The 16,111-nt window shown below is 37.8% G+C and overlaps 1 protein-coding gene and 1 long non-coding RNA gene across 5 annotated transcripts in view; both read right to left on the bottom strand.

Moving 5' to 3' along the window:
• Positions 1–16,111, bottom strand: part of LOC139127489 (uncharacterized) — a 70,502-nt gene that overhangs the window by 47,429 nt on the left and 6,962 nt on the right. The window lies entirely within an intron of this gene.
• Positions 9,787–14,949, bottom strand: LOC139127471 (uncharacterized). Of its 4 annotated transcripts, XM_070693393.1 has the most exons (7): positions 14,332–14,949; positions 13,483–13,669; positions 12,885–12,952; positions 11,777–12,068; positions 11,486–11,611; positions 10,933–11,130; positions 9,787–10,142 (listed from the first exon to the last, which is right to left on the bottom strand). In XM_070693393.1, exons 4-6 carry the CDS (start codon positions 12,053–12,055, stop codon positions 10,948–10,950), a joined length of 588 nt encoding a protein of 195 aa, XP_070549494.1. In that variant the 5' UTR covers positions 12,056–12,068; positions 12,885–12,952; positions 13,483–13,669; positions 14,332–14,949; the 3' UTR covers positions 9,787–10,142; positions 10,933–10,947. The 4 variants fall into 4 exon arrangements, 3 of the variants coding, with proteins under 3 accessions (XP_070549494.1, XP_070549495.1, XP_070549492.1); XM_070693394.1 differs by lacking the exon at positions 11,777–12,068 and having other exon boundaries at positions 9,789–10,142; XR_011551013.1 differs by lacking the exons at positions 9,787–10,142; positions 10,933–11,130.

The raw sequence follows: 16,111 nt of genomic DNA, 5'->3' as shown, positions 1-16,111 counted from the left end.
AAACAGCCAAACATGATATACACTTATATTATACACATTATCATTCACAAAACGCAAACAACCCAAATATGAACGATGTGTGGAGTTGCTTTCCCTTTACTACCAATACTATTTAATTCCTATGTGACCCGTACACCTTCCAGGAGACTTTAAACCCCCTCTCCCTTTGCTCGGCTCTCCCGCGCTGGCACACTCTGTCAATTCAGGCGCGGCTGTTTATCTACAATTTGGGTAAAATAAACAGCATTTGAGAAACTGGTAATTTTACAATTACCAGCTAGTATTGAACCTCATGTTGAGTTTCACAACTATGGTGACAACCAGTGTACCCTGGTAACACAATACCAGACACTAGATATAACTAGACTTCAAACCAGGTTGACTGTGCTTGATATGAATCAACCGCCAGCATTTTATAGGACGAATATTCTAAACAATGAGTAAGTTCAGCCGGTGGCTTTTAATGTGAAATAGAGAATAGATTATTGGCAAATTAACAACCTAAAACAAAATTAATACATATTCTGTATCAGTTATACTGAGATTGCTTTCAATTTTATTTATATATTTTACACCATATACGTTAGCATCTTGCAAAATTAGACCAGTATTGATTGAAAGGTGAAGTGTGTTTTCTGTACCATTGTTTTACCCTGAAATTCAGACATGTGTGCCTGTTTTATAAATAACTACAGTTGGAAATGCCCTAAAAATGTTGGAAATTAGAAGAGAATGTACAATTTATAAGAAAATAAAAAAAATATTGTCCAAATCGGACTGATATCGCGCAATATGTGGTCATAAGTGTTGATTCCATTATACTGGGGCGGCCATTTTGGATTTATGCAAATTAGGCATTGTTCCACTCCTTGTGTATTTATTTATTTACTTATTTACTTATTTATTTATTTATTTAACATTACAGACATTTGCACCTTATAAAATCATGAAACAAGTATTGATTAGAAGACAAAGTGTGTGAGAATACCATTGTTTTACAATTATGTTCCTGTTTTGTGAATAAAAACAATGGAATTTTTGTAAACATGTCTAAAATATGATGAAAATGTACAAGGTACATGGAAATAAAAAAAATTACCAAAATCGGACCAATATTGGGCAGTAAGTGGCCAAAAGCATTGAACCTATAATACCGGGGCGGCCATTTTGGATTTATGCAAATTAGGCACTTTTCCACTCCTTGGATTTTGGAAGACTTTTGATATGTTTTTCTATGGGTTTTTCTGAGGTGAGTAGTGAAAAAATAAATTCTGTTGCAATTTTGGGTGGGTCATTTCATATTTTGACTGGACTACTACCTGTACACATCAGATTTGGCTAAAATAAGCTCTCTATGGCTCCTCAGGAGATTTAATTGGATGGTTGGCAAGTCTTAACACCCATCAAAAGTTTTGATTCACTGCTTTTTCCTCTTTGATATTAATGATTGACATCCATTTCTGTACAACAGTTCAGGACATCTGGTTAAGCATAGAAAGTGTGAAATACATTCACAGCTCATTCAAAATACAGCTCATTCAAAATATACTGTATTCAAACTTTAAGATTGACACTTTGAAATTCCTATCTTACAACTGACATGTTAACAATTTCATTAAAAACATAGAATGACTATTTAAAATAGAAATATATATGTAATGATATATAATCCCATGGTATTTTTCTCTGTTTGACGTCATCGTATACGAGTGTTTTTCGCGAAGCCGTACAACTTCGAGCCGAAGGCGAGAAGTTGTGCGGCTCCGCGAAAAACACGAGTATACGATGACGTCAAACAGAGAAAAATACCATGGGATTATATATTTATCCACATGAACAGTCTTCTTATTTTTCTTTTGACGTGAATGGATCAAAATTATCGTAACAAATTACATGAATTTCATCGCGATTTGTGTTTTACTTACGCGGATTACTTTCATTTAAAGAGTAAAGCGGCCCGTCACCCAGGAGATACTTTCATTCATAAATCCCATCAAGGTGAATTTGCTACATGAAATGGTGTCTCCACAACCAGACGTACGGATTCTGTCACGTGAACCTGTCAATCATTGTCTCGCGCTGTACCGATGCCAAGGCAAGTCGGCAATCGGTACGGTGGACATAATCGTGCTAGCGACGGATAGCCATAGTATTCAGAGTTATTCAGAATATTTACAAATAGATTTATGAAGTAAATGAAACGACACGATCGAAACAGTAATTCTCATTCTCAGAAATTCCGTGGCTTTTCAAATATCACACAAGTTTACGACCGTGGCAAGCGCGAAAGATTCCGTCCGATAAAACACTGAGTCTACCGCAATTGCATGTTTATGCCCACAACGCTGCCGTCACCGGTCTCTGCCATGCCGGTGTCAACTCGTTAATCCCGATCTCGGTCGTCAATGTTTTTAAGGACTTTGATGTTTGCAGTGACATATATCTCACCCGTAGATACATCCTAATTTTACTCTACGGAAACTCTGTTTTGAGTGTTGTCTGAGTCAACTTTGGAAGTACATCGGATTCACAGCGCTGCACTGCAGATACAGCTCAACAGCTGCTGTCTTCGATAGCGCTACAGCCTTACGCCGCGCTACAGGTTTGATTCCGAGCAAGAATTTACGAATTTTTTGTATGATGAAGGAAATTTATCATTGTTATTCGAATAACTTTATGCTTGTGCCTGAATGTCGCTTTCCCGAAGATTATGCTGTACTCATTTATTCAGTTGAACTACCATTAAGGTGAGGATTTCAGGTTTATCGCCAACCGGGATCGCCAGGTACGACGTCCACATTGAGCCTTACGAGGCGACTATACTGGATCGGCGGTATCCCCATTCGATTCTCGGGAACAGCTATAGTTTTAGCGACTCAAAATTTCGCTGGACATGCCTTCTATGTTTCCATGTGTGGATCTATTGGGTCACCTTTTTGAAAAAGTGTCATGAGAGCACGGCATCGATCACGACAAATCGGTCTATGTTCACGTCGCGACCCGCATGTATGAACAGTACCATGCAAGAAAAAAGTTCCGGTTGATGACGTACAACAGGGGTAATTCGGATTTCTTATCCGTCCTGTTCTACGTCACACAGGTGGGAATTCGGGCCAGTTCATGTGATAAATGTAAAATATAATATATATGTATTTATCACATGAACTGGCCCGAATTCCCACCTGTGTGACGTAGAACAGGACGGATAAGAAATCCGAATTACCCCTGTTGTACGTCATCAACCGAAACTTTTTTCTTGCATGGTACCCTTCATGCGGGTCGCGACGTGAACATAGACCGATTTGTCATGATCGATGCCATGTGCCATGCTCTCAAGACACTTTTTCAAAAAGGTGACCCTATAAATTCACACAAGGAAACATAGAAGGCATGTCCAGCGAAATTTCGAGTCGCTAAAACTATAGCTGTTCCCGAGAATCGAATGGGGATACCGCCGATCCAGTCGAGTCGCCTCGTAAGGCTCAATGTGGACGTCGTACCTGGCGATCCCGGTTGGCGATAAACCTAAAATCTTCACCTCAACGGAAGTTCTACTGAATAATCTTCGGGAAAGCGACATACAGGCACAAGCATAAAGTCATTCGACTAACAACGATAAATTTCCTTCATCATACAAAAAATTCCGTAAATTCTTGCTCGGAATCAAAACTGTAGCGGCGTAAGGTTGTAGCGCTAGCGAAGACATCAACTGTTGAGCTGTAGGCTATAAACTTATGCATTGCAGCGCTGTGGAATCCGATGTACTTCGAAAGTTGACTCAGACAACACTCAAAACAGAGTTTCCGTCAAGTAAAATTAGGATGTATCTACGGGTGAGATATATGTCACTGCAAACATCAAAGTCCTTAAGACGAAAACATTGACGACCGAGATCGGGATTAACGAGTTGACATCGGCATGGCAGAGACCGGTGACGGCAGCGTTGTGGGCGTAAACATGCAATGAGGTACACTCTGTGTGTCATCGAACGGAATCTTTCGCGCTCGCCACGGTCGTAAACTTGTGTGATATTTTGAAAGGCCACGGAATCTCTGAGAATGAGAATTACTGTTTCGATCGTGTCGTTGCATTTACTTCATAAATCTATTTGTAAATATTCTGAATAACTCTGAATACTGTGGCTATCCGTCGCTAGCACGATGAAAGTTATGTCGACCGTACGCCGACTTGCCTTGGAATCGGTACAGCGCGAGACAATGATTGACAGGTTCACGTGACCGAATCCGTATGTCTGGTTGGTGGAGATACTATTTCATGAAGCAAATTTCAGCTTGATGGGATTTATGAATGAAAGTATCTCCTGGGTGACGGGCCGCTTTACTCTTTAAATGAAAGTAATCCGCGTAAGTAAAACACAAATCGCGACGAAATTCATGCAATTTGTTACGATAATTTTGATCCATCTACGTCAAAAGAAAAATAAGAAGACTGTTCATGTGATAAATATATAATCCCATGGTATTTTTCTCTGTTTGACGTCATCGTATACTCGTGTTTTTCGCGGAGCCGCATCGTATACTCGTGTTTTTCGCGGAGCCGTACAACTTCGAGCCGAAGGCGAGAAGTTGTGCGGCTCCGCGAAAAACACTCGTATACGATGACGTCAAACAGAGAAAAATACCATGGGATATATATATATATATATATATATATATATATATATATATATATATATATATATATATATATATATATATATATATATATATATATATATATATATGTTCACCTTTTGTTTTACCTATGTCGCGCGCCCGGTTGGGGGGTGGGGGTCACCTTGTTTTCGAAATTTGGAATGGGGGGTCACCCTGTTTTCAAAATTTGGAATGGGGGGGTCAGCCACTTTTTGACGTCGGCAAAAAATAATCCACCGCCCCCCCCGGCTGAAGAAACTGACCAGTCCCTACACATGCACATTACCATACAACAAATCAGCATCACCATATAACAAACGTGTATCACTATATAACAAACGCACAGCACCATATAACAAATCAGCATCACCATATAACAAACGTGCATCACTATATAACAAACACACAGCACCATATAACAAATCAGCATCACTATATAACAAACGCACAGCACCATATAACAAATCAGCATCACCATATAACAAACGTGCATCACTATATAACAAACACACAGCACCATATAACAAATGTGCATCACCATAAAACATATGCACATCACCATACAACAAATGAGCATCACCATATAACAAATGTGCATCACCATATAACAAATGTGCATCACTATATAACAAATGTGCATCACCATATAACACATGCACATCACTATACAACAAATGAGCATCACCATATAACAAATGTGCATCACTATATAAAAATTGCTCATCACCATATAACAAATGTGCATCACTATATAAAAAATGCACATCACCATTTAACAAACGCACATCACGTTATAACAAATGTTCATCACTATATAACAAATGTCCATTGCTGTATAACAAATGTGCATCTCCATATAACAAATGCACATCACAATATAAAGGATTGCTATCACTATATAACAAATGCTCATCACCATATAACAAATACCCATCACTGTATAACAACTGCGCATCACATAATCAATTTGCTTTACTTAAGACAGCTACGGCTTTCCATACAAGAGCATGCATGTGTGGCTCGCCATGGCTTATTTTAAAATTAACAAATCGCTTGTTATTTCCACACTATTACAGCCAAAACACAACTCAAACACTAAACTAGCTCTGCATGGCAGGGCTTAGCCCTGCGTACGATGCTGTGTGTTCCGCTACAGCTAATCGCCTGGTGAGCGTGGCGATTAGCTGTAGCGGAACACACAGCATCGTATGCAGGGCTAGGCAGGGCTGTGTGTTACCGGCGTTATACGGCCTCCCACCACATGTAGTGGGAGGCCGTATAACGCCGGTAACACACAGCCCAGTACAATGCAGAGCTACACTAAACACACCAAAGCACATACAAGACTGTTGCCATCGACAATTATCTTCCTCGGGGATCGCCATGCGAGAGGATATCGGGATACAGAAACAGCGTAGAGACTCCAAGTCTTCAAAGATAACACCGTTTATTTCTTATAAATGATGCTACATATTGCCAGATAGTTCCTTCTCTCAAGATGTTGTCCCTTCCTCTGAGCTGGTGTTCGTAAAGACACCTTGTATATAAAATGCAATGCGTACAATCTTTATTTACATACAAATAAAGTGCAATCTTTCCCTGACGTATTTGGTGCCAAGGTACCTACATGTATCAATCGCCACCTATCAATCGCCAAGACGATAAACACCAGAACAATATATACTTGTTAGATTTCTCACCTAAGGTATAATCATCGCACATAATTAACAAAGTCTGGACCTGTCTGCACCTGATAATTAACCTTTATGCAGAATTGACGTCAAAGTCAATGAACTCTGTAACAAGACGAGATGGCTGATGTGTGAAGCCACTATGTTCAACATCATGTATTTCAAGTTGAGCGGCTTGCACCAGCTGGACAATACGCTCACTACACATTCAAATGCCACGTAACTGTGACAAAAGTCTAACAAGACTCTCACACCTACGTGACCACGGCCCTTTTGTGGAGGGACCGTGACGTGACACATCTCCCCGTCTGTCAGGCTGGTCAAGGTCAAGTAGCAGCCTAGACAAACTACCACTGACGTGGTCACTAACGAACCCGGTGTCGTCCAAAATTAACTGCGAGGTCACCATATGTTTGGGACTCCCTAACAAAGTGATAAGTAGTTTCATGTAAAATGACACCGACGATTTTTTAAAGTCGTATTTGACTATATGTATGCTAATTTTGGCTTGTGTTCGCTGGCTAGTGGTCTAGGGGGACCTATGACTTCGATAGTGAAAATGGGGAATACGAATCCAAAATGTTGAGTTCCATAGTTGAAAATGTGGAGTTCGAAAGTTGAATGTGTGGAGTTCGAAAGTTGAAAATTGGGAGTTCGAAAGTTGAAAATGTCGAGTTGTATAGTTGAAAATGGGGAGTTTGAATGTTGAATGTCGCTTTGTATAGTTGAAAATGGGGGGTTTGAATGTTGAATGTCGCTTTGTATAGTTGAAAATGGGGAGTTTGAATGTTGAATGTCGCTTTGTATAGTTGAAAATGGGAGTTTAAATGTTGAATGTCGAGTTGTATAGTTAAAAATTGGGAGTTAGAATATTGGGCTTGATTACGCGCCATAGAGCTACAGTGTAACAAACTATTTGCCGCTACAAGACAGCTATAGTCTGATACTGCCTTCAAAAAATTTTGTGAATGAAGTGTGAATTGTAGAGAAAATAATGAAAAGACCAATATTTTGTAAAGGCTTTTCTGTTTGCCGCTTTGTGACAGCTACAGTGTAACAAACTATTTGCCGCTAAAAGACAGCTATAGTCTGATACTGCCTTCAAAAAATTTTGTGAATGAAGTGTGAATTGTGGAGAGAATAATGAAAAGACCAATATTTTGTAAAGGCTTTTCTGTTTGCCGCTTTGTGACAGCTACAGTGTAACAAACTATTTGCCGCTTAAGGATAAGTGCTACAAATTCATAGAAATTTAAAATCATGTCAGTTTCTTGAAACTTTGCATGGAATTCTTTCATGTTTCAGAACTTAAAAATGAAATAAAAAACAGGGGTCACCATGCTCGTTTCCATGGAAACGTTCCTCAAAAAAAAGGCTCCCTAGCAATCGAAAAATCTACCTTTACTTGAAAATGTATTCTGAAACTCACTTTTACATTCAGAAAAGTGAAAATAAAGAAATAAATCGACAGTACTCCTTCCCCAAGGCACAAAATTTGTATAATTAAGATTTGCAATCTATTCATAAATTAATAATCATCAAAAAAGTTTAATATGATATTTTCATAATTCCCTGCTTTTGAAACTTTTATACTTACCTCAAAAATCATGTCAATTTGATTAAACTTGGCCAAGTTATAGTAAGATTAAATATGATCACTATGACTTTTTAAAAAATGCTGGTCACCATGCTAGTTTTTTCGGTAAATTAATCTTTTATACCACAATAGAAGCTGCGCTTTGGCTGGCAACAGCTAGATTCAGCTGTTCCTGTTCAAAAAATATCACTAACATAGGGGGTCCTAGACTCGGATGTCAAAGGTCATGGGTGTCATCAAAATATAACATCAAAATAAATCTTATGGACATTGTTGATTTTAAACAGGAACAGTTTTTTGCCATTTTGTGTACTGGTAACCTGTCAGATCAGGTTATTCTACGGACCCCCCAGGCTACTCATCATTTGCTTTGGTCATTAGGGTATAACCTAGCCTGTTTATATTCATAGGCATGGGCTATGTTGTCTGAAAAGTTTCTACATTTGATAAACTGGAATGACTTTATGGTGGGCATGGTAGATGAATTTCACAAGCATTATTCAAATTTTTAAATAAAGTTCCATTTCTGCATAAGTTCTGGTTTTTCTTTCAGTGTTTTTATTCTGTGTAACAACTGCAGTTTCTGATTCAAATCCTTGAAGAATAATGAAATACTCTGTCTTTAACTTATCAATACACTCTATATTTAGACAGTCATCAACATCATCATCAGCATTATTATTGTTGTTGTTGACAACTGAATTCAAGTCCAATCTAGAATTCAGTTCAACAATGCAATAAGAATTATATATGTACAGGCTGTATTGACAAACAGAATACAAGGTATTTTAGCACGCTAAACAGCGTAGGACAAAACACTGGAACAGTGTAATGTCCCTTGAAAACTTTGTTTTGATGTGAAAATGTGAACTGCATTGACAGGATCTGCATATGGTATTATGATATAGAAATAAAAGACAAAGGACAATAAAATGTAGTAAACCCAACATAAATTGAGTGTTTCATGAACAACTCACGTTTATTTAATACATACACTTGTATAGACTTACATTCAAAAAGATTATCTTCTGTATTGCACATGTATATGACAATGATGATCAACACTGATCCCTTGAATATCTACTTTAACTATATCAAATGCAGTATGTATGGCCAAAATACAAGACTCTAATTATTAATAGTAATATTTCACACAAAGAAAAACTTTGGCATAATCTTTACACAGGAAAGTACAATGCATTCATTATTTACTGTGGTCAGCTTTCCATTTTTGTACCTAAAGTTTCCGGTATGACTAAAATTCATTAAAGCTACATTAGCCACTACTTTGGCTATTTTCATAGTATTTTTGTTATGTGTATCAAATGCAATATTTGGTACAAATTCCTGAACCATAATGAAATACCCTGTATGTAATTTATCACAGCTTATACATGTAAAGTAATTGACGGACGAGTTAAAAAACTCAAAGACACTGTTCATTATACGGGATGATTTTGTTACTCTTACAGAACCATTGGAAGTTTCTTCAGTAAACAACTGTCTTAAGCTATCTAATCCACCTCTCTGGTATGTTGTGTAAAGATGGCTGTAATTAAGACCAGATCCTGCCACTGTTTTTGCCATCGACTGACTTAAAACTTTATTATTTACAAGGGTGATCAGTGTTTTGTAATTAGTAGATTGTTGGATTTTGTAACTGAGATATCGGATCATCCAGTGTTGTAAAACTCCTTTCCATCATCATTGATAATGAAACCCTACAGGTTTTCAATAATTTCTGTAGCATAACAACATCAGCGACAGCATTGTGTGCTTCATAATCCTGCCCTACATAGTCATTTACAAGACTTCCTTGGGAATATGATGCTCTGTTAGGGTCTAGTGATCTGAATACTGCTAATGAATCAACGAATCCACAAACATTTGCTACAAACTGATCTGTCAAGGAGCATTCATTCATAGCTTGCAACAAATATCTACAATCAAACGATCGAGCATTGTGTGCAACTAAAATTGGATTCTCAAATTTACAGATGAACTCTATAAAACTTTCCAAGCATGTTTGCTTAGGAACTGTAGGAACTGGTTTTCCTTCATAGCACAATTTACCACTTTTTACAGTAAGGCGAGTTTTTTCACTTGCAATACGACAAATTGGCTGTTTTGGCAAAATGTACTGGCTGAACTGGTCATCTCCTGACACAGCTGCAATCTGGGTGATTTCTGCAGTTGAATCTGAAATAGAATAAATATGTAAACATGAGAAATTAACCTAATTTTTTCATTTATGACAGATAGTAAGAGGTTTTGGCTAAAATCATATCTCAATTTATCCAAAACTGTGCTAACACTTGATTTCTGTAGCATCATGACAGATTACACATTTAAATCATACGGGGGAATGCTAAACACTTGGCTTTTCAGGATACTCTATGGTGTCAATCAGAAAACCACAGAACACAAATGCCCAAAATGTATGATCAAAACGTGCTGTCATTACAGATTTCTCATACCACTGATCCCTTTTACTGCAAGTGCAAAATTGGACTGGATACCTAACTTGATAAGTCCCTACCAATATTCCAGGCAATGTTCCTATGTTCCTAGGAAAACAGTCATTAATTTTGATCAGTGTTTAATTAACCAGCCCCTGCTGTGCTTTGTTTACATCCAGTCTCCCTACAGTCTTTCCACTACATAGAGAAAGGTGGAGAATGTAGGAAGATAACAAAGGCACTGATCAAAGTTCCTCAGTATGTTCCTTGGATTAGGAAGATAAGAATATTGGTAGGGAAACTGACAAGGATTTACTAATATAGGTATCTGGTTCAATATTAGGGTTGCAGTAAAACTCAAAGTGAAAGAACTGGGGTGCTGATACAATATGAACTCACTTTGCACCAACAGTCACAAGTGATACATGTATGTGTATTCTGCTGTACCTTCACTTGCTTTGCTTGTGAAGTGCGGGTGCAGATTGCATGCTGAGGTTGTGGACTTATGTCATATTACACATGGTACTCACATGCTGATGTAGTTTCTATATCAAGACGACAGGAGTATATGATCCTTCAGACAGTGATACAGAATCAGGTGGTAAGACAGGCTCCGGAATCTCATTCCTGCATTGCTCTGATGACATGGACAACCCAACACCCTTTTCATACGTACTCCCTTCTCGTACTTCAGTGGCTGCCGTCTTCTGGGCTCTTTTCTCTTTTCGCTTAAGTAGATAAGAAACACAATTGAACATGCCATGGTAAGAACTGAGATACTTATCAACATTAGTGGTTCAAACACGGGATCAATTTCCAGTGAATATAATATTATGTATGTGTAAGAGTGTGTGTGTATCTATTTTCAATGAATGTATGTATGCATGTATGTACCGGTATGTATGTATGTGTGAATTTATGTGTGTTTAGGCCTGCCTATATTTATGAGCATTGATCAATCATGTCAGATCCATAGGTTCATGTCAAAACAAATCACTTCATTCAATATATCTTTACATATTTTATGGTCTGTGCTAGTGACATCCTTCTTGTTTTATTTTGTAACTTTCATTGTCAACATACCTGGAGTCTCTCTAACTTTCCTTTCTTAGTCTTAGCTCTGTCATTCACTTTTTGAGTTTTCCTATCCAATTTGGCACCATAAATTTGGCATGTTCTACTAGGTGATAGTAAATTTTCTTTGTGAACCTGCAATCAAGAAGAAACAATGAGTTATGAAAACGAGATGCAGTTGATTCAAGGGAAACATTGTCTCTATTGCATCTTTCTTCATGATCTCAATGATGTAGCTTCCGGGTGTGTACTTTGATTTTGCCAACTTGATTTTTCACTCTATACTTTTATTGTACCAACCTGACTAACGTAAGTGTGCCCTAAATTCTTCTGTGCAACTGCTGCTGCCACTCGGAAATTAAAGCTGTTTGATCCACTGTAGTGTTTTGCCTTTGGAGCTTTTGAAGCAATAACCATATTTAAACTTTCATTCCCTTGTGATGAACCAATTCTGACAAGATCACTAGAGTTCACAATGTACACATTCAAGACTCTGTCTAAGTCCTTCCGAAGATCTTCACCACACAAGTCTTTACCATATGGGAGGCTTCTATGCTTATACTGAGCTGGATCCTTCATGAATTGGCACCACCTTGAATCATAGTAAACATGGTCAACAAATGCATGGGGAACAATTGCTTTGAGGTTCTTTTCCAGATCACTCGCACTACTACTGTTTTGACTCAAGGCATAACTGAAACACTTCTGTAGATAGCCTATAACTTTTGTTGACAGCTGACCATAGGATTTTTCTGCTTTTAATTTATAAAGCTTGTCTGCAAAACCTTTCTTTACATGGTTATTGTCTTTGTGTTTTACTATATCTTCTCTAACTTCTGTGTGTAGTTTAGCTATTGTAGTACTATCATCATCCATAGTCACGCTATCGATTTTAACCATCTCCTCTACTTCGTTTACTGTTTCTACAGCTATACTTGCTTCCATGGCCCTGGCACTACCTGCCCAGTTTCTATGACATTGATGTTTCCTGACTTTCTTTCCTGCCTTCCTAGCACAGTCACACACTCTGCATTGCTTACACCTTGTGCTATATGCCAAGACCTTTCCTGTCTGCCTACCTATCAGTGTACCATGCCCTATGTACAAATACAAAAGCTCACTGTATTAATGAAAAAAAAAATTAAACTAGATCACTTACAGTTTTCAAACCATTCATTAGTAATACCGGTACTTCAGAGCTTTTTCACTGAATGTCATGACTAGTCACAATGAAAATAGCCAGGCTAACCTGTAGTTTGCTAAGTCTGGCAAAGCCTTTCTGCTTTTTAGAACTGGGCTTTGATGAAATGTCTCATTAGAATTTAACCAACATATGTAATATGTAATATACTGATGAAATCAAAATATGGCACTAGTAATAACACTTAAAAGTACCCAAGATATTCACCTGACAAACTCTTATATTCTCTCCCACTGCCCCTCTTTTGCCATCCTCCATCATACGACACATCAATCCTAAAAAGAAACATAATATTACATCAACAAAATATATACTTTTCTTTAAAAAATGATAAGTATATTTAACATACTGTCAATGACAAAATGTATGCTGTTATTTGTTGAATTACAATGTTACAAAGAGGGTATGCTTTCTGAAAGAGATAAATTTTGACGAGTTGTGTACCAAATGGTGGCTAAAAACTGGTTCAACTGAAAAATAATTGTGAAAACTTCCGTATGCACATATCAGAACTCTCACATGATTAGTTTATTGTTAAATGTTACTAGTCAGGGCACCCAATTATTTTACTGGTTACTTTTAGAAATACCAACACCATTCATACACATTTGATTAAAAATATTCACCTGGGCATATTACCAAACTTGAATTGGGAAAGTTACAAACAATACTAAAATATCGCCTGGGCTACTGCTATATGTCACCAACTAAACCCAAATCTTGTATAAATCCAACCTCTTCTGGGTAATAATTGTGGATTATTGATGAAATATAAAACAATGACTTGGATATCAAACATTCCTACCTTGGTTTCTTTGATGCACACATCTCATCTGATGTAGCTTGTTTACATGACTGGTTTGCAACTTTCAAAATTGATTCTCCAACTTCTCTCTCTTTGCGTTTTGATGTCTTATGATGTATGGTTGGTACAGAAATTGATGACAGCATCTGATTGAGATGACGTTCTCCAATCCCTGCGGTGATCATACCTATAAAAATGAGTGAAAAAAGGACACAAATGAGACGTTATTTTACTAGCAAAATTTCATGAAGGGCCCCTTTGGTATATGTATCTCAATGTTCAAGTTCAATTTGAAAATCTATCTTAAAATTTTAAAATAAACAGTAAGTATATGTTAGGTTATTGTGCATACACAAAATATATTTTAGCAGCAATAACTACGAAACGGGAGATGAAAAAGAAATGGGGAAGTGGAAATATTGTAGTCAGGTTTTAGGTTTTAGATATCAACATGTCATTTATTAGTAGCTGCATTTTCTGAGCCCACAGCGACTGTTTTGACCGTGGCTTTCCTATCTAATACGCGTATACGGAAGTAATGAGCGCCATGCCACGGTCAAAACAACCCCAACGGGATAATAATTATTGCAGCTACATTGTATGAACCTCAGCTTGTTCACTAAGAATAACAAATTTTCAGAAACTGTAAGTGGTGACAGATCTAATAGGACACTGGTGAAATGATCAACCGACATAGAAAACCAAATGTGACGACTATGTTTACTTTTGTGTAGTGGTCTCGCGCCCTGTACTGGGCTGTTATCACACTGAACACAAATGAAATATGTAAAAACGTATGTTACAAAATTTCACCGTACGTAATCTCAATATGACCAAATAGGCACGTACCTGTGGCAATTTTGGCGTTGACGTCAAAAGCCTGCATACCACGGCTCAGCTCAACTTTCCGATGGGTTTTACTCGGATATACATTATTTATAGAACCGCATTGGTCACAGGGTATATGGAGTACGCTGCCACCGCCGTACTTGGTTTCAGATTGACACTGTGTCAGACGCAGGTGTTCATGGCAAACATTGCAAGCATCTAATCCTCTTGCAAGCACTCCCAAATTCACCAGTCTAACGCCTTCATACCACGGTATTTGCTGATTAGTTGGAGGAATCAAGGGTTCGCATTGAGTATCGTCGGCGTCGCGTGGCGAAGACCAAATGGGTGCACGAGCATCTGATGTCGATGTTCCCACATTTCTCGCTGGTGAATGTGAATCAACTGAGTTCTTCTCAAACCGCTCAATGGTCGCCTTGGAAACATTTTTGCGTCGTTTCAACTCTGTTTTCGAGCAAAATTTTCCACCCCAACGAGATCTGTTCATGTTGGCTGTAGCTAGCTGCACTTCGGTGAAACTTTTATTATGGCCGACTGGTAAACACCACAATTTTACGTAGAGCTAAGGGGTCAAATGCGCGGAAATGCGTGCGCGTTGGAATTCGGCGTACTTATCCTTAAAGACAGCTATAGTCTGATACTGCCTTCAAAATTTTGTGAATGAAGTGTAAATTGTGGACAGAAAAATGAAAAGACCCATATTCTTTAAAGGCTTTTCTGTTTGCCGCTTTGTGACAGCTACAGTGTAACAGACTATTTGCCGCTTAAAGACAGCTATAGTCTGATACTGCCTTCAAAAATATTGTGAATGAAAGTGTGAATTGTAGACAGAAAAATGAAAAGACCCATATTCTTTAAAGGCTTTTCTGTTTGCCGCTTTGTGACAGCTACAGTGTAACAAACTATTTGCCGCTTAAAGACAGCTATAGTCTGATACTGCCTTCAAAAAATATTGTGAATGAAAGTGTGAATTGTAGACAGAAAAATGAAAAGACCCATATTCTTTAAAGGCTTTTCTGTTCGCCGCTTTGTGACAGCTACAGTGTAACAAACTATTTGCCGCTTAAAGACAGCTATAGTCTGATACTGCCTTCAAAAAATTTTGTGAATGAAGTGTGAATTGTGGAGAGAAAAATGAAAAGACCCATATTCTTTAAAGGCTTTTCTGTTTGCCGCTTTGTGACAGCTACAGTGTAACAAACTATTTGCCGCTTAAAGACAGCTATAGTCTGATACTGCCTTCAAAAAATATTGTGAATGAAAGTGTGAATTGTAGACAGAAAAATGAAAAGACCCATATTCTTTAAAGGCTTTTCTGTTTGCCGCTTTGTGACAGCTACAGTGTAACAAACTATTTGCCGCTTAAAGACAGCTATAGTCTGATACTGCCTTCAAAAAATATTGTGAATGAAGTGTGAATTGTGGAGAGAAATATGAAAAGACCCATATTCTTTAAAGGCTTTTCTGTTTGCCGCTTTGTGACAGCTACAGTGTAACAAACTATTTGCCGCTTAAAGACAGCTATAGTCTGATACTGCCTTCAAAAAATTTTGTGAATGAAGTGTGAATTGTGGAGAGAAAAATGAAAAGACCCATATTCGTTAAAGGGCCTTCAAAAAATTATGTGAATGAAGTGTGAATTGTGGAGAGAAAAATGAAAAGACCCATATTCTTTAAAGGCTTTTCTGTTTGCCGCTTTGTGACAGCTACAGTGTAACAAACTATTTGCCGCTTAAAGACAGCTATAGTCTGATACTGCCTTCAAAAAATTTTGTGAATG

The sequence above is a fragment of the Ptychodera flava genome, unplaced genomic scaffold (assembly GCF_041260155.1).
Source record: "Ptychodera flava strain L36383 unplaced genomic scaffold, AS_Pfla_20210202 Scaffold_32__1_contigs__length_2955704_pilon, whole genome shotgun sequence".
Classification (NCBI taxonomy): Eukaryota; Metazoa; Hemichordata; class Enteropneusta; family Ptychoderidae; genus Ptychodera; species Ptychodera flava.
Note: the sequence above shows the minus strand (reverse complement) of the source record. Positions and strands in the feature narration are given on the sequence as shown.

Excerpts from the sequence above, each read along its gene's own strand:
- LOC139127471 (XM_070693391.1), bottom strand. The coding sequence starts at position 14,818 with ATGAACAGATCTCGTTGGGGTGGAAAATTTTGCTCGAAAACAGAGTTG. Across the intron at positions 13,670-14,331 it reads CAACGCCAAAATTGCCACAG|GTATGATCACCGCAGGGATT; the intron begins GTACGTGCCTAT and ends TCATTTTTATAG. Across the intron at positions 12,953-13,482 it reads TGTGCATCAAAGAAACCAAG|GATTGATGTGTCGTATGATG; the intron begins GTAGGAATGTTT and ends GTTTCTTTTTAG.